Source organism: Triticum aestivum, chromosome 4B (genome assembly GCF_018294505.1).
Source record: "Triticum aestivum cultivar Chinese Spring chromosome 4B, IWGSC CS RefSeq v2.1, whole genome shotgun sequence".
NCBI lineage: Eukaryota > Viridiplantae > Streptophyta > Magnoliopsida > Poales > Poaceae > Triticum > Triticum aestivum.
The window spans coordinates 664,468,368-664,492,498 of NC_057804.1; the positions used below are offsets into that span (position 1 = coordinate 664,468,368).

Sequence of the window (24,131 nt, forward strand, 5' to 3'; positions counted from 1 at the left end):
TTCAGTCACATTGTCTTCAGCCTGCTTATCCTGTATTTATGCCTTCTGTACTTTGTGTCTGTCTTTTATTTCATCATGATGACTATACTATTGCTCTGTTATGCTTATACCTGGGTACTTATTCCGCTGCTAGTTGTTCGTGACTTAGGAATTTCCTCACCCTGAAATTCCTCAGTGACAAATTTGTAAAAATCACCTATTCACCCCCCTCTAGTCGACTTAACACACTTTCACATAGATCATGTCTTTTCACCCTGGAGAAATCTGCGCTCTCAAAACAATGCCTTCAATAAGGCCATTGCCACACGCAACCAATTAAGGTCATACCTTGGGTTTTCACCCTAAAAGAACAGACTATGTACTCCTCCTGTGTTGCGGCTCCCACTTGCCAATGCTGCTGCTAAGAGTCATGAAACACCAAGAAAAGTCATCATTGCCTCGAACACTCAGTCCACCATTACTATGGCTCAGATCTCAGCTGCTATGACATTCTCCGCCACTGTCTTCACCATGAAAATTGAAATACCGACATGTCCCATAATGTCAACAGACAACGAAGCTTCACATCACGCCCACCTGTCGTGCCACACAAACTGAAATGGGGGCGCGCCTGACCAAATTCCATCTGATCCAGCAATCTACAGGCAACAAGCGCCTAATGGAGATCTCTGTTAAAGCCTTCTGAAACTCATCAATGGCCAAATCAATGAGGGCCGGCATCCAGCAGAACCCGTCTTGGCGCGAGAAGTCCCTTAGGACCGCCTTACACTGGATGTACTCTTGATCTAGATTGCCGCCAACAGCGGAGGGGAGGAGACAACCAGATCAGCCCCCCGGAGCCAAGACACTCCATACTCGCACCCCGTGGTGGATCGATCGGAGTGCAGTCGTCGAAGACACAGACGTCGTCCCTGTCCACCCCGCACGCACCATGGCACCGGTCCCACAGCCATGGCTCACCGCTGCCCTAGAGTGCCGGCACGCTTCCATGTAGCGACAACCACCATCTAGCGCCGCTCCCCATATTGGTTGTCGTAGCCCGCTCCAAGGCCGCCGCTCGAGGGGACATCCAGACCCCCCACCAGCGTCGGTGCTGCCCGGGCTTTGCCCGGCCGTGCCCACGAGCGGTAGAAAGGGAGGGGACAAAAGGGGAGGGGGCTCTAGCGGTGGCCGCTAGGGTCCCCCCTCGGCCGCGAGCCACTTCGTCACTCGCATATGGTGACCTCCTCCTTTTCATGCTCGTCTTTCGGCTCAAACCTATAGGTGCAAATGGTAGGAAGGTCAAGTAGTATGCCATCCTTGAGAGAGCCAAGTACATATGTGTAAAGGGGCAGATTCAACTTTATATGTATGACGTGGGAGATGCGCGTGTCTCTTGAAAATGGGGCACTTGACATGTTGATGTTGAGGGATGCTCCACATCAACAAGGTTGGCCAACTATCGATGGTCGAAACTGGAGTCGGAGAATCATGGCATATAACCACATTGTCCGCTCTACAGAATAGCGCAACCAAAACAAAATGCAGAAGAAAACGTCAGGCCCGAAGAGCCTCATCTAGGGACACACCATCTTCCACATGCCTCCCGCTGATGGGAAGAAGCATAACCGGAACGAGGGCAAGGTGGGGAGACCATATTCGACGCCAATAGTGACACTATCACCACCGCCGAACAAATACAAATATAAATTTATTCCTAACCCTACCACCTTCGGACTGAAGCCCTGGGGTCCCCATCCCCTCCAATCGCCGAAGCAATAAACTGAAGGGGAGGGGCTCTTGGACTCGCCGGGGATAGATCAGCCACTGCGGTCGCTCACCTAGGTTAGCAAGAGGGAGGAACATCGGAAAAGAATGAGTTATGGTTCACATGACAAGCTCATTTAAAACCATGTAAGTGGTTTTTTTATATATATTTTGGGGCGGCGGCAAAGCTGCTGCCTTGTGACCATGTGGTCACAGGTTTAAATCCTGAAAATAATCTCTTTGCAGAAATGGAGGGAAAGGCTGCATACCATAGACGCAAAGTGTTTGGACCCTTCCTCGAACCCTGCGCAAGCGGGAGCTACATGCACCGGGCTGCCCTTTTTTATTTTTTATGAAGAAATGGCATGCGGGATGACACGAACTAGAAACAGTAACCATTTTAGAGGGAGCCAAAAGCAATTGCCTCCTAAGTGAGTGATTATTTATTTTCAACTTTTAGTATTTTTCTTGAAATATTAGCCGTCTTTTGAGTCATTGGATAAACATTTAACTTATCGTGCTCAGCTTCCCACATATGATATGTACACTAAAAATAGTAGTAACATTCTTTTGAGCCAATGCTGCCTGCGAGAGGCACCGAGGAAATCTCAAAAAATGTTGGCTAGCGGCTATATTAAATATATATATATTTCACGTGCACAAGGATATGTACGGTAAGATGTAAAAGAGAGTTTGAGGAGGGAGTTGCTCCAAGCTTCTACGGGTTGATAGCCTTGGCTGGTCTACTTAATGAGAATCCATGTGTTGTCTGCAACCTTTTTGTGAACAAATGAACCGCCAAAACATAGAAGACGTGAACAACATGCTACGTACGGGGTGACACGTGCGCTTGATGCTAATGACTCTGAAGATGGAATAAAGGTCTCCCCGCCTAGCCCCCGTTCTGGCGGTGCGTCTAGCATCGTTGGTGGGCGTGTGGAGGTGTGTCTCCGACAGATCTATCTTTGGTGGATTTGCTCGGATCTCGTCGTTGTTCGTCTACGTTCGTGTGTCTTCGGTTTGTATCCTTCCGATCTACGTTATTTTTCATCGGCGACGGTTGCTGTTCTGGGGTGCTGGTCCTATGGGGCCTTAGCACGACGACTTCCCAACTGTCTACTACAACAAGTTGTGCCCGGCTCCAGTGATGGAAGGGCGATGACGGCGGCGCCTTCGGCTCGCTTCGATGCTTGTAGCCGTCGCTAGATGGTCTACGAATCTGGATGTAATTTTTATTTTTGGTATTCGTTGTACTGCCATAATTGAAGATTAATAGATTGGAAATTTTCCGCAAAACGAAAGACGTACTAGACAGTAGTCCGTGGTTCCGTGGCTAACGAGGAGAGCATGAGCCAATAAACCGAAGTCCAAAATTTCATTTGCAAGCTTTACAAAAAATAACTGAATGATTGTAGCTCGTGTATGTGTAAACGATAGTGTGATATCCGGTCTATTAGTATTGTTTAGCAAGAAAGCTTACATTCACATATTTTCGGAGAGATAAACCTAATAAACAAACTTGTATATAATTTAAATCGCCAAGCTGGAATAGCTCAGATGGCTAGAGCGTGTGGCTGTTAACCACAAGGTCGGAGGTTCGAGCCCTCCTTCTAGCGCATTTATTATTATTTTTCCAAATTCTCAGCATTGCATTTTCTTTTTTATATAGAGAGAAATTCATACCACTGCTCCTTTTCTTTTTTGTACATTCCCACCATTCCTCACTAACTTTCTATTATTATTATTTTTGCAAATTGCCAGCATTGCACTTTCCTTCTTATATATAGAGAAATTCATACCATTGCTCTTTTTTCTTTTTTGTACATTCTCACACATATTCTTTTTTGTACATTCTCACACATATAAAAAAAGCTGCATGAAGTTTAGATTCACACACATAAAAAGAAAGCAAGAAATCTAGATTCACTCGATGTGACCCACGGTTATATATACAAGTGATGACGTACATCCATGGATGAACAAACCACCCACATCGATAGCATTGCATTTTCTTTTTTATATAGAGAGAAATTCATACCACTGCTCCTTTTCTTTTTTGTACATTCCCACCATTCCTCACTAACTTTCTATTATTATTATTTTTGCAAATTGCCAGCATTGCACTTTCCTTCTTATATATAGAGAAATTCATACCATTGCTCTTTTTTCTTTTTTGTACATTCTCACACATATAAAAAAAGCTGCATGAAGTTTAGATTCACACACATAAAAAGAAAGCAAGAAATCTAGATTCACTCGATGTGACCCACGGTTATATATACAAGTGATGATGTACATCCATGGATGAACAAACCACCCACATCGATAGCATTTCAACATTGCGGTGAGGAGGCATCTACTGGAGAACCCGCCCTCTCATGCGCATTGGGCCAAACCTATTCACCTCCAGCCAACCATGGTACCAGAACGGCGGCGGCACCGGCCACCTGCCATCCAAAAGTGTAATTTCCACATTGTATCGTAAGTCGGATGTCGAATAGAATAGCCACAAACAACTAAAAGTTTCACCGAGAAACAAAAAGAATCCATCCTACCGGTTTTGGTTGTTCGTCTCGTGTTGCCCTTCGTCCAGTCTGTGAACAACCTCACTGGTCTTCCTCCTGTCGTCCGATGAGGTTTTTACAGTGTGGTTAAGCTCTCCTTGAATAACTTACCTTTGTACTCCCTCTGTAAACTAATATAAAATCGTTTAGATCACTACTTTAGTGATCTAGATCACTACTTTAGTGATCTAACCGATTTTGTATTACTTTACTGTGGGAGTACTATTTAGAGCAAGTAGCAGAGAGAGAGAAGGAAAAGCATACCGTTCCAACTCGAGCCCAAACAGATGCAGGACTTCACAGATTTTCTTGCAAGGCAGGAAAGGAGTTCCACTGGGCCTTCCATCGTAAAAGTTCATGCCGACGAGTCTCCCATTGAAAAAGTTAATCAGGGGGCCACCAATCCCAATCTGTTGCAAGTACATATCGTTAGCAGGATAGTAGATGCATCCAAGGAGGGCAAGATGACCGCCTCATCGGAGTCTGATGCAATGTCACTATCTATATAAACCGCCGTGTAGAAAAGAGGCAACAGAAATTCACCTTCTCGATTTTACAGTCCGACAGCCTAAGGTCCTTGCAACCAAATGCGCTACGCTTGTTCAGGTCTTCATGTCCAAGTATAGGTTCGCCCATCGAGGCACACAACAGTCCTTTGGGTTCACGCCCGATAGCTACCACCCTTGTGGGCAAGGACTCTGGATGAAGCTCCAGGTCTTCTGGAAGACCCTTGCGCAAACCCTTAACAGTCACAATAGCAATGTTATACCCTGAATGGTATGATTCCAGTGTCCCATTCAAGCGTTGATTTGGAGGGAGAAACACCTTGATCTGCAAGTCAAAAGTGAGCTTAATGGCTAAACCATATATCTAACCGAAAACCAAGCAAAACGATTAGTGGAACCGACCCTCATATTCTCATCAACCGTGTCTGTAGCCTCACAGGTTCGAACCAAACTGGTTGAAGTCACAATGACAGTGCGTGTGCCCCCATTTGTCAAAGGACACTTTACAAGGAAGCCTGTGCATACGCAAAACCTCATGTCGTTTCCTACACATGATATAAGTTTGATCATTAGCATGAAATGTTACTATTACGAAAAGGTAATAATTGATTCGGCTGTTAAAAGTCACCGTTGAATGAAACAAGTGAGACAACACGCCGGGATATGGTTTCAACTATCTTCTTATCAAGCCTCTGCCAAGCATTCTTCCCACTACCAAATGCATTATAGAACCCTTTGTAACCTCTCCAAGCATGTAAACAACCAAAAACATCGTCGAATGTCCTAACCAAGCGCCCATTCACTTTTCAACAAAAAAAACAGGTAAATGAGTAGTTATATTATTGCTACAATAGCTATGAGAAAATGTGCAATGAATAAGCCGGAGATATGAAAAGCAACAATATACATTCCAGCATAAGTGGTTCTGGCTTGGGATAGCCCATGGATTCTATCCAGTTCCAAGTATCCATGAATCCTGATGCAAAGAGGTGATCAATATTAGTACTCAGATGTGCCACGCAATGATCAATAGCTAATGCTGAGGATGATGACTTGTAGTAGTATAGTTCACACCTGAAGGTATTATTCTTGAAGCACCTGGAGAAGGTACATAAGATCCCTGTCTGCTATTGTTGGTTTTCCACGTTGAGAAACCTAAAATGGATAAGAGAATCAGCACACAATTAGAAAGTGCATGACAAGCGGGAGTATATACATGGACCACATGTTAACAAAATAATGATTACTATGATTAGAAGAAATGGCACTGACGATGCACAATATAGGGTCTCAAGTGATTCTGAAATGTTCACCTGCACTATAAGGTGTCATTTTGCCTCGAAGTTTTGCCCAAGGACTGCACTAGAACACCGCAGAGTGCGTTATTATGATAAATAAATAGAGTGAATTCCATTTTTTACCTTGTAGTTGTACATTTGTGACACATATTACCCTATTTAGCGGAACTTTTATCGAAATGTCAGATTTTGGAGACTTTTAACACGGTTTTACCCCAGTTTTACATTTTGTCTGTTTATGGTCGATAGGATCGGCATGTTGCGTCATTGATTTGTAAAAAAAATTGTAAGGATCGGAGGGCATCATTGGCGATCTTGTCCAAGCTTCTCTTGTCTATCTATTCCACTCCTTGTGGCCGCCCACATGTTTTTGGATACAGGGCGTCACCTCACACCTTACCTGATGGACACGCATCAAAAAACAAGGGTCCAAAGATTTCAAAAGGGGTATTCTAGACGAATTTTCACTCGAAGGGGTAATTAGTGTCGATAGACGATGTAACCAATGTGGAAAAGGAAACAAGGTAGGAAAAAAGAAATGCAAAACATGCCATAAAAACTATACAACAAAAGAAGAAAGGATTGAGCAGATCCAGATGCTATGTATGAGTTACACTGTCCACATTTTATTTTGAACGAAATGTTTTAAAACTTCTCTTAGACAGATAGAGTAGCTTCAGCACCGAAGCAAGCACAATAAATCAGCAGCAGGGAAAGTGGTAGGCAGACTTAAAATACGGTTTCAAATAATAGCTAGGCTTCGTGGCAGCATGAAGAAGCATCGACTCAGGGATGGTACTTTCAGTCTATTTTGCGGAGACACGGCAAATCACATAAAAAGCAATTCGGGGCATGGCGGGTATCTATGTATTTTGAAGAAAATGCAGCAAGTTAACAATATTATTATATGGTTGAGATACTCGTCTCTCGATTTCCATAAGTAGCATCGCGCTGCCGCATCTAGTCACACCATTAGACAACTGGTTGCTGGTGCTGGGCTGCCGGTAATGCCGCTGCCCCTAGATGACATTCCTCCCTTACCATATCAACAAGCAGCAACCAGCAAGCAAGCAGTCGGTGCACAATATTCAAGTTAGTAAGCAAGTATCGACATCTGAAGATTGGAGAACGAAGTACATAGGGGAAATGACAGCTGGATTGCTTAGCTTGCAGGAGGATGTGGCCTAGAATCAGAGGTGGCGTTACTCACCCAAGGATTATTTGGGCCTTTTCAATGTAGTAAAACAGCCAGCCATTGCTAAACTTTGCAAGGATTATTTATAGCTGGTTGTACATGGGAGGGCATGTCAAAAAACACTGTTTTGTTGTTTTCTTCTTCCATTGCTAAGGAGATGTGTAAAAAACACACCTATGGCACCAGTGCTATTAGTACTATGTAAAAATGGATAAACTTACAAGGATGAATTTGAACAGGAGGAGGGAAGCTAGTTGGGGAAGCTTGCCCACAATATTGCTCATAATAAATACTAGAAGTCTAGAAGCGAAGAAGGCATACCCGAGTATCTCATATTGCTCCAAGCGTTGACGAAGTAATATCCATGGTAGAAACAAAGGCTTTCCCGTATCACTATCGAAACAAATGTTCATCCCAACAAAATTCCCAGCAAGATCAATAAGTGGGCCTCCAAGTCCAGCCTAGAACAAGTGGAAGGGTGCACATAGACACACATTAGACCACCAATAACATAATGCAGTTATCTGTTTCAACTTTCAAATTCTCTGGCATGCCAAAAAGGGAAGGAAAAAACAACATTTACCTCTGTGATCTGACAAGTAGAGGCCGAAAGATGGTCATAATCATCTCCTATAGGAGCATCAGTCAGCACCCCAATCGTGCCCATCAAACTGCATGATTTGTGGGCACGCCCAGCAGCTACCATCATCAGAGCATCAGGCAGGTACGTCTCCTGATACATATCTAAAGGCATGACATCTTAGAAGTCCTGGGAGGTAACGATAGCAATATATTTATCATATAGTCCTAAGATCCCAGGTATAGTCTTTTTGTCGGGAAGGCGCACGGCAACCTGTAGTGATAAAAGCAATACATCAGTAAGGAGTGTTCATGGTTAGCTTGATTGAATAAACAAAGCAAGATGGCAAGACAATCATTAGCAGCGCCAACCCTCAATTTATCATCCTTGTTTCTTTTCTGATTAAAGACTGTAATCAAACATGATGAAGTCAGGAATCTTGTTAGGCCCAGACTTGATGTCCCGCGTGGTAGAACTATACCCGTGCATGCAAATAGCATCTCATCTCCTGCAAAAGATAAAATTTTTTCTTATATTTAACGAGTTGGTAAGTGTCAATAAAAATTTGGACATTTCATAATCATATATAAAGCAGCATAATCACCATCGAGCAAAGCAAGCGAGACAACTTCGATAGACAAATGTGAAGCTACTCTTTGACTAAGTTGACACCAGTGATCTTGATCGCTTTCGTATACGCTGCCAAATTGTTGCTCTTCAAACTTAGGGCTGGAAACATATCGATCAGGCAATGAGTTGACAAAATGTTTATCAGAAGCAGCAGCAGCCTCCTCTCGATGACTGATATCTAATTAAAGAACAAGATACACCAGAACAGTGAGTAGTGCTCTGTTAGAGAAGTAGGCACCAGAACAGAAACAGATGGCAGAGTCAAAACCATTGGCTCACTCTCTTCCATTGTAAACATGTTACCTTTCCAATTAGTCCTGCCTCTTTTCCGACTGCTCCCACATTTGTTCTTTTTTCTGGTGGTGCTTTCCACCTTTCTCAAGCTTCTTGTGTGTTCACCCACCCCATTACTTTTCTGCATCTTTCCTGTCCTGAAGCAGAAAGAATGCAAATAATCAGTAAACTAACTAACTAACTAACTAACTAAGGTCGCAAAAGCAATCATGTTCTCGGTGCTCTAAGCAAGTTCATGTCAAAGCTCAAGGTTTTTTGGCCTCGTATATATTTTCAGGTAAATCCACATAACCAATTGAAAAAAAGCATTTTTTTAGCTCAACAAATAAGTCTTTGTTGCCTATGATTTTATAATTTATGACATTCTTAAACAATATTATTGCACACTATGTACAGTTCATTGGGCAAAAACAAAAGAGCCAAAACCAGTATAAAATAGACTCAATTCTATGCAAATAACTCCCAATGCAGTATGAAAAAAAATCAGTGTTTTCATATTATCCCCACCGTAGCATCTGTCTGTACCTGATGGCAGTTTAGTGGGCAACATATAAGATCCAATTCCAAATAGAGCAAAGGTGGAGCAAATTGCCAGATAACCAACATGCTGCAGATGAAGGACCAAGCAAGCAAGCAGAAAATCAAGAAAAAAAAAAACAAAGGTTTGATCCGCTACATACATGGCCAGAAAGAAGTTACTCTTTGGATGCGCCGACATTTGGTGGTGCTTGGCTTGGTCAGTGTACTCGGATTGTGCAGGTGTATACAATTTAGCAGCAACTAGATAAAACAGGAAGACCACCAATATATCTGATAATGAGTTTCAGAGTTCGACATTTTGGAGAGAGGGATCTATACTATATGAATGGGATCGAATTGCTGGGTGAACAGAGCCACGATAGTGCTAGTTGGGATTCACAATGACCCAATTTAATTAGGATAATGGATGCGTTGGACAACAGCTAGAGCTTTCTTCATATGTGCGTGAGGCCCTAATGCTGAACCTAACCTCCTCAACTGGAAGTCTCGAACTGATCCAAAAATCAACACGGCTCGATGCAAAACCAGATCAATCCCTCCCGAGCCGCTCCGTGAGCAACTACGTACTACCAATCGAATACTAAGCATGCGAGGGAGAAAACAGAGAGGACTTACATTCAGTGTTACAATCTAGAATGCTTCAGAAAGAAAGAAATTCCAGCACAGGGGGAGCCATTTGATGGCCCAAACGACGTCGTCGAGTACTTTCCGGCAACACGCGACGACCGACGACAAAGCAACACTGGATGAACTTGGTTCCTGCCCCAAGTCGGCCTGGCTCGACGAGATACTTTACGCCGAGACGCGCTGTAGGTAGCTAGCCTGTTTTTACTCTAGCCACGTCGAAGCTAGCTAGGTCGATATTGCTGATCGATTCTTTGCCACCGGCCGGAATACAACAACGCACACACGCGCGCGAATCAATATTGATCGTAATTACTTTATTGCTTCTCAATCTCACGGTTGTACAAATATCACAGGGGTATGAGTATATATAGGAGTAAAGCTAACTAGCCTAACCCAATACGACTATCGTGGTTAATTCCAACACCATTGCCCCAGCTCGCCCCCTGGATATATTGGTGGTCTTCCTGTTTTATCCCTCGCATGCTTACTATTCGACTTTTGCCCCACTTTACAATGGAGGACGACTTTTGCCCCACTATTCGACAGAAGTAAAGTGGAGCAAAAGATCCAATTTCTTTCTTTTTGTATAAACTCTTTAAATATGGCCGACTTTGATCTGGAAGTTGGATAGGATCACCCATATTCTCAAATTCTAGAGTTGCGGCAACATCCTCATCCTCGACAATCATGTTGTGCATGGTCACACAACATGTCATGACCTCCCACAAGGTCTTCGAATCCCATTGTTTAGCAGGTCAACTAACAACTCAAAACGGGCCTCCAAAACTTGAAATGCCCTCTCAACATCCTTTCTAGTTGCTTCTTGTCTTTGGGCAAAGTGAGACTTTTTCTGAACAACTAGGTTAGAGATGATGCTGACAAAGGTAGTCCATGGAGGATAGATACCGTCAACCAGATAGTAACCCATGTTGTACTCATGCCCATTGACAGTATAGTAGCAAGGAAGAGCTTTTCCTTCAGTCATCCTCGCAAACAACAATGATCGTTGCAGCACATTGATTTCATTGTGAGACCCGAGCATGCTAAAGAAAGCGTACCAAATCCAAAGATCATGTGATGCAACTACTTCAAGAATGATGGTGGACTTCTTAACATGACTCTGATATTGCCTTTGTAAAGCCTTCGGGCAGTTCTTCAATTTCCAATTCATGAAGTCAAGAGATCCAAGCAAACCTGGCTACCCTTTTGCTTCTGAGATTGCAAAGAGCCTCTCGGTGTCTGCCACATTTGGTCCTCTCAGGTACTGAGGTCCAAATACCTCGACCACGACAGTTCCAAACCTAACCATGACATCTCCGCATGTGCTCTCAGACATCCGTAAGTACTCGTCCCACGAATCAGCCGTCGTTCCATATGCAAGCATTCGCATGCACTTCTGGTAACCAGAGAACCCAATCGTTCATACAATGTCCTTCCTCAAGACGAAGCAGTCATCACAGGACTAGATGCCATGGTACAAACGATCAAAGGCAGTCTCGTGCATCCGAAAATGCCAGCAAAAATGGTCAGCGGAGAGTGCATCGGGCGCAAATTAGTCGACCATCAGTGTCAAATGGTCGCGCACCCTGTTGCGGTCGAGCACTCGATGACCCCTATCCCCTGAAATTGAGAACATGCTCCTCTGCACGCCCCGCGTCTTCAAGGACCACCTGCATCATCGCCGTCTCATCCATGTAGCTAGTCCTCCTCGTCGGACGAGCCATCGGACAACTCAACATAGTGCTCGTGCATGTACTCTAAATCGGAATTCGTTGCTTGAAAGAAGAAGGAACAACTTTTTCAGCTCTGACAATTCATCGATTAGTTGCCGGGCATGTTGAGTTGGTGGGTCGGTTGGAGGTGATGGGTTGAACGGCGACCGAGGAGAAGTGGGGTGGATCCCGGCTGGAACACTGGAGGTGAAGGAGATGTATAGTTCCGGCAGGGGTGTTGCATGGTGGCCGAGGCGGTGGAGCGGTGGCGAAGGCAAGAGAGAAAAAAGGAAGGAGAGAAAATGGGGAGGATGAAGGTGCGGGGTCCGGGATGGGTTTTGCGTGGGTCGGGGGTGTCGGAGTCCTACATGTCTGCTCCCATACATTTGTTTCGGGTTTTGGGTTTACCGGAAAAAGTATGTCCGGGCCACTTGGCAGACCGATATAGGTCTGCATTGGATGGTTTCTGTGGTCCGGACCGCACGTTCTGAACGTATGCAGGTGGTTTGAGGGTCCTCCTTAGAGATGCCCTTACTAGCTAATAATTAGAAAATTACATCGATCGCCCCTTAACTCGCTGGTGCATAAGATAAGTCCTCCAACTTGAGAAACATAAGAATACGACACTTATATATACGAATACATGACAATCAAGGTCATGTATATGGTAGACGGGTAGAGCATTGTCGTGCCATCGTGTGGCATTGCCTTTTTGCGAAAAGTCCCATCGTTAGTATGGAAATTGACCCACGCACCACACCGAGTCATCATACATTATGAAAGGGTATATCCTGTCCGTTCATCGCCCCTGTTGATCTCCCTGCCTGCTCTCCCAAATCCTTAACCCTAGCAAGTAGCGACGATGGAAACCACTCCGACATTGGCAGAGATGCGGATAAGCTCTTCAAGCTCTGCGAGATCTGTAGCTAGTTTCCGAACCGGGCGATGCTTTATGAGAAATAGCTGGGGATTGCGTTGGCTGCCATGATGGAAATCACTCCAGCGTAGGCGGAGATTTTTATTCAGGTGGCATCCGGAGATTTTGATAAGCTCGCCAAACTCCACGAGATCTGTAGCTGGTTTCCGAACCGGATGATGCTTTATAAGAAATCATTGGAGACTGCGTTGGCTGCCATGAAGGAGGAGGAGGCGTGGATGATCAAAGACAGAGCTCTTCCGATTGAGAATTCGGTGTAAGAGGGCGTTGAAAAGTGTACAGGTCTCGTTTTCTTCACCCACTGGGTCTACAGCAAGACGTCGTGGCGATGGTCATGGCGATGCTGGCGCTAGGAAATCAGGCGGTGCTAGAGGACGAGTCAACCCTGCCGACAAAGAGGAGGCTGCAAGGAAGTACATGCAGCTGCCTCGTCGCTCCTACCGCTGCTCTCCAAGGCGTGGAGCCATGCTGATTTTTCTTTGGTTTCATGTTTTTCTTTCTCTTTTTTCTTCGGTTTATTTGCTTCTTCCTAGTTTCCCATTTTTCTTCTTCGTTATACTTCGATTTACTTTATTAATTTTCTCAATTTTCTTTGTTTTTCTTTATGTTTCTTTAACAACTTTCATCATTTATACTTCGGTTTTCTTTGGTTTTTTTCTCGATTTTCTTTGTACTCTGTTAATATTTGAAAAGTCATTTTTAGATTATTTTTTATGTAACTTTAAGTTTGAAAATATATCCATTAGAAAAACAAGATTAGCTTGATGTCAGCGCCTCCTCGATGGTGTGCAGCAAAGCTGGCCAATGGGGTAAGTGTCGTGTTCGCATTGAATACCATGCCGCAGCCTAGTTATAGGAGAACGAGACGGTTTTTCATTGTTTTTTGGGTTTTTTTTCTTTCCTTCTCATTGGGTTTTCTTTGTTTCTTTCTCCATTTTATTAGTTTTTAACTTTCTTTGTCCATTTCTTTCTTCTATTCAAATTTCTTCGGTTTCTTTTTCTTTTGTCACTTTTCAATTTTCTTCTCCTCCCTTTTTCACTCATTTCGTATTTGTTTCTTTGGTATTATTTTTCTTTGGTTTATTTAAATTTTTTATTCTTCCATTTTATTTGTTTCTTTTGGTTTTCATTCTAAATTTTCTGTATATGTCAACAACTTTTTCCTAATACACGTTTTACATTTTTCCTATACAAATGTAGCATTATTTCATACAGAGCCAACATTTTTTCTATACGATTTCTTCAACATTTTTCAAATGCTTGATTAAGATTTTTTAAATACAAGATTAACATTTTTTAATACATGATCAACATATTATCCTATACAAACTTTAAAGTTTGTCAAATGCTTGATTACCATTTATCAAATACAAGAGTAGCAGTTTCCTAATACATGGTCAACTTTTTCCATTTTTACGTTTACCATTTTACAAATGCTTGATTAACATGTTTTAAATGCAATATTGACATTTTTTGAACAAATGGTCAATATTTTTGCAAACACTTTTAACAGTATTTAACGGTTTGACTAATATTTTTCAAATACTTGTTCAACACTTTTCGAAATGCTTGATTAATATTTTTATATACATGATCTTTTTTTATCATTTTTAATACATGATCAACATTTTTATATAAATATTTAAAAAATCAAATACTTGTTCAACATTTTTTTCAAATGCTTGATTACATTTTTATATACATGATCAAATTTGTTTCATCATTTTTTAATACATGTTTAAGACTTTTTCTATACACTCTTAACATTTCCCAAATGCTTGCTTAACATTTTCCAAATATTTCTTCAACATTTTGTCAAATGCTTGACTAAGTTTTTTTTAATACATGAACACATTTTATTTTTTTTGTATACATTTTTCGTGCACATGATAAACATTTACCTCTATACACATTTCTTTAATATTTGGTCAACATTTTTCAAATGTTTATATTGAATATTATTTTTTCAGCCAAATTTATATAGAATATTTGGAAGTATAAACAAGAGCAAATTTTTTTAAAGAAAAACACATAAAAAACAAAACAAAAAATGAGGCTGTTGTTTCCTACGCGGCTGCATTGACCCAACTCGTGGCACCCCCTTCAGCGAGGGGTCCGTCTGTCTCGCAGAATACGAGACATTGGGGCGCCCATATATCAGCCTGAATCTTATTTGTGGCAATTTGCGGGAATGGGCCGGCCCATGCAAGGTCTCGTGTTCGGTGTGAGAGGGCGTTGAAAAGTGTACAGGTCGTGTGTTCTTCACCTGTTGGGTCTAGAGGAGGACCTTGCGGTGGTGGCCATGGTGATGCCGACGCTAGGATGTTTAGTGGTGCTATATGATGACGACTCAACGCCGCCAAAAAGAGGAGGCTGTAAGGAAGTACATGGAGCTGCCTCATTGCTCCCAGCGTTGCTCTCCGTTTCTTGGAGCCATACTATTTTTTTTCTGGTTTTCATGTTGTTCTTTCTCTTTTTTCTTTGGTTTATTTGCTTCTTCCTCATTTTTTATTTTTCTTCTTCGTCATATTTCGATTTACTTTATTTTTTTCTTCATTTCATTTTTCTTCTTCATGTTTCTGTGTAGTTTTCATCATTTATACTTTTGTTTTCTTTTTTTTCTTGATTTTCTTTGTTTTTCTTTATCTTTCTTTGTCAGTTTTCATCATTTATCATTGAACACTTGTCTACATTTTTCACTGCACAATGACCATTTTTAATGTCAGCTGAGTCATTTTCCTAATACATGTAGTCCATTTCTCAAATACATGATGTATATTTTTCTCTTAAAAAAACATGTTATGCACTCTTTTTTGAATGCATGCCCAAGGTTTTTCAAATAGATGTTGAGAATTTTTATAATGGCAATATTTTTTTCAAACTAAGAGAACATTTTTTTTAGAATCCAGAAACATATTTAGAACGTTGACGGTCATGTTTCTTTTAAAATGTCACATATATGTTTCTATTGGCAATATTTTTTTTGAAACAACCCGAACATTTCCTAAGATTGTATAAACATTTTTAAGTGCCAGAAATGTTTTCTTGAAATGCAAGAATATTTCGAGTAGGGCGTTTCGGTCCCCAGGCTCATCTGCACCGGTTAGAACAAAATTCATAATAAAATCAAAAAAAATCACAAAATTCCAAAAAATAATTGCGCGGTAGACAATTTGATGCGTGAGGCCCACTCGAAATTTCATGTCATTTGGACATCTGACCAGCTCTCAGCAAGAAAGACAAATCGGGCCAAAACAATACATGAACAGTAAACATTTTTACAGACCCCAAATAGAGCGGACACCATACATCAAATTTTCTACCGCAAAAAATATTTGGAATATTTTGAATTTTTCTAGTATTAATTTTAATTTTTTTCGTCAGCGCGGGTGCAGAGGAGCTCGGGTGCAGATATGGATTTTCTGAATATTTCTGTGAAATGCCATGTACATATTTTTAATCCTAGAAAACATTTTTTATAAGACACAAACATTTTTCTGTACATTGTATACATATTTATAAAAAGTTTAGTTCTTTTTCAAAAACAGGAACATTGTCACAAACATTTTTTAAAGCCATAACTTCTAAAAATCGTAGTAACATTTTATTATACTATGTTAATATTTGAAATCACTTTTAGGTTTTTTATGTAAATTTAAGTTTTAAAATATATCAATTAAAAAAGGATGTTAGCATGATGTTAGTGTCTCCTCGATGGTGTGTAACGAAGCTAGCCATTGGGGTACGCGTCGCGTTCGTGTTGATTAACAAGCCGCAGCGTAATTTTTTTTGTGGGTAGCCGCAGCGTACTTATAAGAAAATGAGCCTGTTTTTCAATGTCTTTTTGGTTTTTTTCCTTTTGATTTTCATCGTTTCTTTCTCATTTTTACAGTTCTTTTTTTCTTTTCCTTCTCCATTTCTTCTGGTTTATTTTGTTTTCTTTGTTTTCTTTTATTTTATCTCTTTTCATTTTTCTTCTCCACTTTTTTTCATTCATTTTGCATTTTTTCTTTGGCTTTATTTTTCACTTTTTATTTGGTTTATTTTGTGACTTTTTTTCTTACCTTCTTTTGGATTTCATTCTACATTTTTTATATATGTCACCAACAATTTTCTAATACATGTTTTACATTTTTAGTATTCAAATTAACATTTATTGATATATAGTTCACATTTTTTACACATGGTCAACTTTGTTTATAAACGCATCTAACATTTTTCAAATTCTTGACTAGTATTTGAATTTCAAATACTTTTTCAGCATTTTTTAAAATGCTTGATTAATATTTTTGTATGCATGACAATTTTTTTCATCATTTTTCATAAATGATCAACAATTTTTGTATACATATTTAACATTTTTCAAATACTTTTTCCACATTTTTGGAAATGCTTGCTTAATATATTTTGTTCATGAATACATATGCACAAAATGTCAAATATGTATGCACAGAATTTTGACCATGAATTAAAAATGTCAAATTCATGGTCAAAATTTTGTTCATACATATTTGACATTTTGCAAATACATTTTCAACATTTTTTACAAATGCTTGATTAACATTTTCATATACATGAACAAATTTTGTTTAATCATTTTTAGTACATATTTAACACTTATTCTATACACACTTAACATTTTACAAAATCTTCTCGGAAAAAAAACACTTATTCAACATTTTTTCAAATGCTTAATTAACTCTTTTTAAATACATGACTAATTTGTTTCATAAAATTTTATTATATGTATACATTTTTCATATACATGATTAACCTTTTGTCAATACACATTTAACAATTTTTAAATGCTTGGTCAAAAAATTTCAATTGTTTTTTATAGAATACTATTTTTAGTAAATTTTATATAGAATATTTGGAAGTATAAACAAAAGTAAAAACAGGAAAGAGAAAAACACGAAAAAAAAAGATGTTGTTGTTTCCTGCGCCATTGCATCGGCCCAACTCATGGGACCGCTTCAGTGAGGGTTGCCTCTGTCTTGCTGAATGTGAGACATATATCAGCCCGAATCCTCTTTGAATGTTTTGGTGAACATTTTTCCATACATGTGAACTTATTTTCAAAATCGTTGAACTTTTTTAAAATTCATGTTCTTTTTAATGATTTCATGAATTGTTTTTAATTTTTGTGAACTGTTTTCAAATCTACAAACTCTTTTCATTTCCTAAAACTTTATTTCAGCATGGCCGAACTTTTTTCAAATTTCTTAAATCTTTTTCCTTTCGAATTGAAATATCTTTTTTCCTTTTTGATATTTTTTTGCTAAATTGATGAACTTTTCTTAAATTCATGAAATCTTTCTCAAAAAGCACTGAATTTTTTATAAAATCCTTGGAACTTTTTCCAGAATTTATGAACCTATTTTTTACTTGATATTCAATATTTCCTAATTCCTTGTGCAAGTCTATTTATTCTTTCGAATCTAAGTGGTTTTTATAATCTTTTTACAAAAAATTCAGATCTGTTTTTTAGAAGTCAACCAGTCAATGATGTCTGGTGAACAACTGACTGCTTGAATGGTTGGCCAGTCAACTATGGACCGATGGATCGAAGAGAAGGCTCAAGTCGGGTGAAACCTCTTATTTTCTGAAAACGCTAAGAGAATGCTCAGGTCGCGTACTTATTTAAATTTGAGAATATTTTCTGAAAAAACCTCATATATTTTTTGAAAATGTGAACATATTTTTATAAAAGGAATTGTTTCAAAAGTCCATTTTTTGAAATTTCCATTTTTCTGAATAACATGAATAAAGTTTGAAATTTAATAAATTGTGAAGAATTTTAGAAGCACATGAATATTAATTGAAAATTTTCTATTTTTCTGAAAGAACAACAATGTTGACATTTCTATTGTTTTTTGGAAAAATTGAAAACTTTGAAAAATGTTGAACATTTTTTAAAATTCCAAATAACAGAAAAAATAATGAAAGAAACAAAAAAAGCTGAGAAAATGCGCAAAGGAAAAAATATGATTTGTTTGGAACCAAACTGCTTTGGGGATTGGGTTGATCCCCTTCCGTCATCAAATACCCCCAATCCCTGTCCAACCTAGATCTGCCTATCTGGATTCTCAATTGGTTTCCCGAGTCCCAATTCCCTATTGAACACAAAACCATCCTCTTATGTCTTACATATATGTCAATCATGGATATTTGAAAATGTGGTAATGCCAAAACTTGTAAAATATAGAAGTTAGATTCGATGATATATCATAACAATATGACACCACAATAATGTCAGTTTACATGACCTTTTTTGCTCAAAAGTTATAGCAGAAGCACATGCATATCCAATCTAGTTGTTTGAAGCTGCACAAAGATTGACTAGAATTCCATGAGAAATTGCGAGTGAAGAAGTATTGTAGCAAAATCTCTTGTAAGAGGACCACACATAGCAGGCAACACCACGACACATCTTTTGTAGCATGCTACAATGAAGTAGGGAAAGCAAGTTAATTATTTTGTTGATCCTGCCATCCTACTTGATCACCTCCCGGACGGGCGCCATGTAGCCATGCTTGCTCGCCATTGACTCCCCGCTCGACGCCTAAGCCGCCTCCATGAACTTTGCGTTGAGGCCTGCGTGCTATAGTTCCTCCTCGTCCTCTGCTCCGGTGTTGCTCATGTTGGAAATATGCCCTAGAGGCAATAATAAAAGTATTGTTATTATATTTCCTCGTTCATGATAATTGTTTTTTATTCATGCTATAACTGTATTATCCGGAAATCGTAATACACGTGTGAATACATAGACCACAATATGTCCCTAGTGAGCCCCTAGTTGACTAGCTCGTTGTGATCAACAAATAGTCATGGTTTCCTGGCTATGGACATTGGATGTCGTTGATAACGGGATCACATCATTAGGAGAATGATGTGATGGACAAGACCCAATCCTAAGACTAGCACAAAAGATCGTGTAGTTCATTTGCTAGAGCTTTGCCAATGTCAAGTATCTCTTCCTTCGACCATGAGAGCGTGTAACTCCTGGATACCGTAGGAGTGCTTTGGGTGTATCAAACGTCACAACGTAACTGGGTGACCATAAAGGTGCACTACAGGTATCTCTGAAAGTATCTATTGTTTTATGCGGATCGAGACTGGGATTTGTCACTCCGTGTAAACGGAGAGGTATCTCTGGGCCCACTCGGTAGGACATCATCATATGCGCAATGTGACCAAGGAGTTGATCACGGGATGATGTGTTACGGAACGAGTAAAGTGACTTGCCGGTAACGAGATTGAACAAGATATTGGATACCGACAATCGAATCTCGGGCAAGTAACATACCGATAGACAAAGGGAATTGAATACGGGATTGATTAAGTCCTTGACATCGTGGTTCATCCGATGAGATCATCGTGGAACATGTGGGAGCCATCATGGGTATCCAGATCCCGCTGTTGGTTATTGACCGGAGAACGTCTCGGTCATGTCTACATGTCTCCCGAACCCGTAGGGTCTACACACTTAAGGTTCGATGACGCTAGGGTTATAAAGGAAGTTTGTATGTGGTTACCGAATGTTGTTCGGAGTCCCGGATGAGATCCCGGACGTCACGAGGAGTTCCGGAATGGTCCGGAGGTAAAGATTTATATATGGGAAGTCCTATTTTGGCCACCGGAAAATGTTCGGGATTTTTCGGTATTGTACCGGGAAGGTTCTAGAAGGTTCCGGAGTGGGGCCCACCTGCAATGGGGGACCCACATGGACGTGGGTAGTGGGGGCAAGGCCCCACACCCCTGGTCAAGGCGCACCAAGATCCCCCCTTAGAAGGAATAAGATCATATCCCGAAGGGATAAGATCAAGATCCCTAAAAAGGAGGGATAACAATCGGTGGGGAAGGAAATAATGAGATTTCTTTCCTCCCACCTTGGCCAACGCCCCAATGGACTTGGAGGGCAAGAAACCAGCCCCTCCACCCCTATATATAGTGGGGAGGCGCATGGGAGCTATACACAAAGTTCTGGCACAGCCCTACCTCTCTCCCTACTCCTCCTCTCCCATGGTGCTTGGCGAAGCCCTGCTGGATTGCCACGCTCCTCCACCACCACCACGCCGTTGTGCTGCTGTTGGATGGAGTCTTCCTCAACCTCTCCCTCTCTCCTTGCTGGATCAAGGCGTGGGAGACGTCACCGGGCTGTACGTGTGTTGAACGCGGAGGTGCCGTCCGTTCGGCACTAGGATCATCGGTGATTTGAATCACGACGAGTACGACTCCATCAACCCCGTTCACTTGAACGCTTCCGCTTAGCGATATACAAGGGTATGTAGATGCACTCTCTTTCTACTCGTTGCTGGTCTCTCCATAGATAGATCTTGGTGACACGTAGGAAAATTTTGAATTTATGCTACGTTCCCCAACAGCTCACAGTCATCACCAACACCAAGATCGAAGTTGTGCATGCATCCAGGGGTGGACGACATGACGGCGCATGCACGAGGCGGTTTTTGTACGATGATGGGGAGGAACACACACCCGGAGGACAGATGCAACCTTAGTGAGCCACAACCTTGTCTCTGCTGCTGGTTGCGTGCACCAGATGTCACGAGTTGCAGCTGTGTGTCTCCCGTAGGATTGGCAGCCAGCCGTGCGTTCGCAAGGAGTTCGATGAGATACACAAGAAAGAGAAGGGGGTTATGGATGTTGAGAGGGTGGTCCCTAAGCCTGCCTAACGATTAAGTCAAACGATGTGCGGTTTGGGTGCCACATCATCACTTACGGTGGGATCCACCCATTAGATTCAATGTCAACGCGTGCATGTTGGAGTGATTAGTGTTCGTCAAAAAGATTACTAATGCCAGCAATCTTTTTGAAAAAAATTGTAACATTGATTTTTTTTTCGAAAATGAGGCCAGAATTTTGGTAGTTTTTTGGGATTTGCTCAGAGAGGGAAGCATCACTTATGCTTTCATCTTTCTATTTGCATCTTTGTCATGTACACATGTCATTGCATTGTTGTAGTTAAAAAACATATAACTATTAAGATGGTGTTGTGTGTATGTCAGCCATCTCGCACATGTTCAATGGGAATTCATAAGTTGAGGGGATTGAGGAATGAGAGGTTAACATTGCTCGAGGGCGTCTATCTGCATACATTTACTCGGGACGACCCGTTCCTCCACATCATCAACAAAGTCATTTGGCTGCTACAATTAATTACATTAATCTACATGTTAATTAGGTTGCGATAACAGCCCGGAAATGAAAGACCCATCCTATTCTATCTATCCTATGCTGACTTTGCATGTTCCCTACAAATTTGCAGAAAAAACATACGAACTACTACTGTTAGATGCTCTACGGCAAAAACAAAAGAATGGCACTACACTGCACGACGAAGCAAAAATAAAATTCAAGTGGTGTAATTCAGAGGATACAATCAAAACGAAAACCCAATCGATGCAACTACACTGTACGTCTGTCCCTCATATATATATATATATATATATATATATATATATATATATATATATATATATATATATATATATATATATATATATATATATATCATATGGGATCAGCACTAATTAATTTCCCATCCCTTCCAGATACAACAATATCACAATTAATTATTCAAAAGCTCATACATAGAACATACAATGTACATGTAGCACAAATTTATTTGCACAGTCAATATATGGTTGTACCTTTATCATTTCCCATAGTATATATACTACTATCACTTGACGTGCGCAATCTCTTGGATGAACCTCTCGAGGTTCCCATGCGACGAACCACCCGCCATGACTGCCTTCTCTGCCTTCTCCTTCCACTCTGCCGCCTTCCGTCTCATCGCCCTGTCACCCATCAGCTCCCTCACCGCCACCTGCACCTCTTCCCGCCCGGCCTGGCGCGCCATCTCAATGCCGACACCCCACCCGTCACATGCGTACCTGCAGTTGGTCACCTGCTCAGCGAAGAATGGCCAACATACCATTGGCACACCAGCGCGTAGGCTCTCCAGCGTCGAGTTCCACCCGCAATGGGTCAAGAAAGCCCCAGTTGCGCGGTGCTCCAGAACCGCCTCCTGGTCGCACCACCCCACAATGAGCCCCCTCCCCGCCAACTCCTCCACGAACTCCTCAGGCAGGCTGCCATCCCGCACCATATCTGGCCGGACAACCCATAGGAACGGGCTGCCGGCGCCATCCAACCCCCGTGCAAACTCCACCATCTGCTCCGTCGACATGACCGTGATGCTCCCGAAGTTGACGTACACCACAGAGCCATCCGGCTGCTTGTCCAGCCACGAAGTGCATACAATGTCCTCTTTCCACAGACTCGATGTGACGGATGGAAGGTAGGACGACAACGAGATGAGTGGTCCGATGGTGATGGTGTTGGGTAGACGCTCGCGGATGGCGGCCAGCGACGTGTACTCTAGGTCATCGAAGGTGTTGAGGAGGATGCCGTCAGCGGCGGGAGCGTCCAACTCGCACTGTTTTATGTTGATGGTCACCATGACATCATTGGTGTCGGTCGTGCGGATGAACGTTGGTAGGTCACGGAGGCGGACGTTGCTGATCATTCCGGTTATCCAGCCCACATGGGTGTCTAGGTAACCGCCCGTGAGGCAGCTCTCATCTGTTGTGCATGTGTACAGGTCATTAGAGATGATATATACATTGCAGTCCACACACACACACATCAGATGAATTAAAAGCTATATATATATATATATATATATATATATATATATATATATATATATATACAGAATTCGGCTACTCAAGTCAAGACTCTTAATGTAGACCCGATCGACATATGCACCATTTGTTTGTCAAGAGGTGGAAGATGGTGTAGCGTGTCTAAAGTAGGGGTCGCGTGATGCAGATGGCAATGATACAAGTGTGACAACCATATCTTACGCCTCAAAATTCTTTCTTGTCTCGAGGCATGGCTTTGATTGGCAGGCTCCTGAGAACTGGGCCAAAATTAATGTTGATGGTGCCTAATGTTTGTTGACAGACGCAACTAGCTAGTGTGAGGATCGTCATAGAGATAAGGATGCAAAATTGTAATCCTCAAAGTACCCTTTATCTCTCGTCAATTCAACCAAATTGGCTACATTTTCCAAAGTGTTGTGATCATTTACTCGAACTAAAGAGGGACAAACATACCCTAAAGGGTACACTACATTTGCACCCCTGGATTGATTTGTTTCTGCTAATGTCCTTCTCACACCCTAACATGGGTGCTTTGAGATCCATCTTAACATGGCATATTCTAAGGTGTTTCTAACTTTTTTACGAGAAAGAAGATAGGCCCCGCAGACCATTTGCGTGTTCTAAAAAAGGCCATCATATAGGATTTTGCTCTGTACTAGGATAGATCACGAACTAGTAATGTTGACAAAGCATACAGTGCACTGTCCAATTTTGCATCTTGTTACTCCTACGTATAATTCGTATCTACTTTTCAGAGATTGTAATGATCATATTTCATAACTAATAAAGCTCTGTCTTACCCCCCCCC

The 24,131-nt window shown here is 41.2% G+C and overlaps 1 protein-coding gene and 1 non-coding gene across 2 annotated transcripts in view; one reads left to right on the top strand and one right to left on the bottom strand.

Moving 5' to 3' along the window:
• Positions 1-3,288: 3,288 nt before the first annotated feature.
• Positions 3,289-3,362, top strand: TRNAN-GUU (transfer RNA asparagine (anticodon GUU)). Its single transcript has one exon. It is a non-coding gene; the product is annotated as a tRNA-Asn (tRNA).
• An 18,838-nt stretch (positions 3,363-22,200) lies between these two features.
• The window catches only part of LOC123089775 (UDP-glycosyltransferase 85A1-like), a 4,050-nt gene continuing 2,119 nt past the window's right edge, over positions 22,201-24,131 (bottom strand). The window contains exon 2 of the mRNA XM_044511360.1: positions 22,201-23,240. Within this exon, the coding sequence (XP_044367295.1) occupies positions 22,336-23,240 (905 nt within the window). The 3' untranslated portion in view covers positions 22,201-22,335. The remainder of the gene's footprint in view (positions 23,241-24,131) is intronic.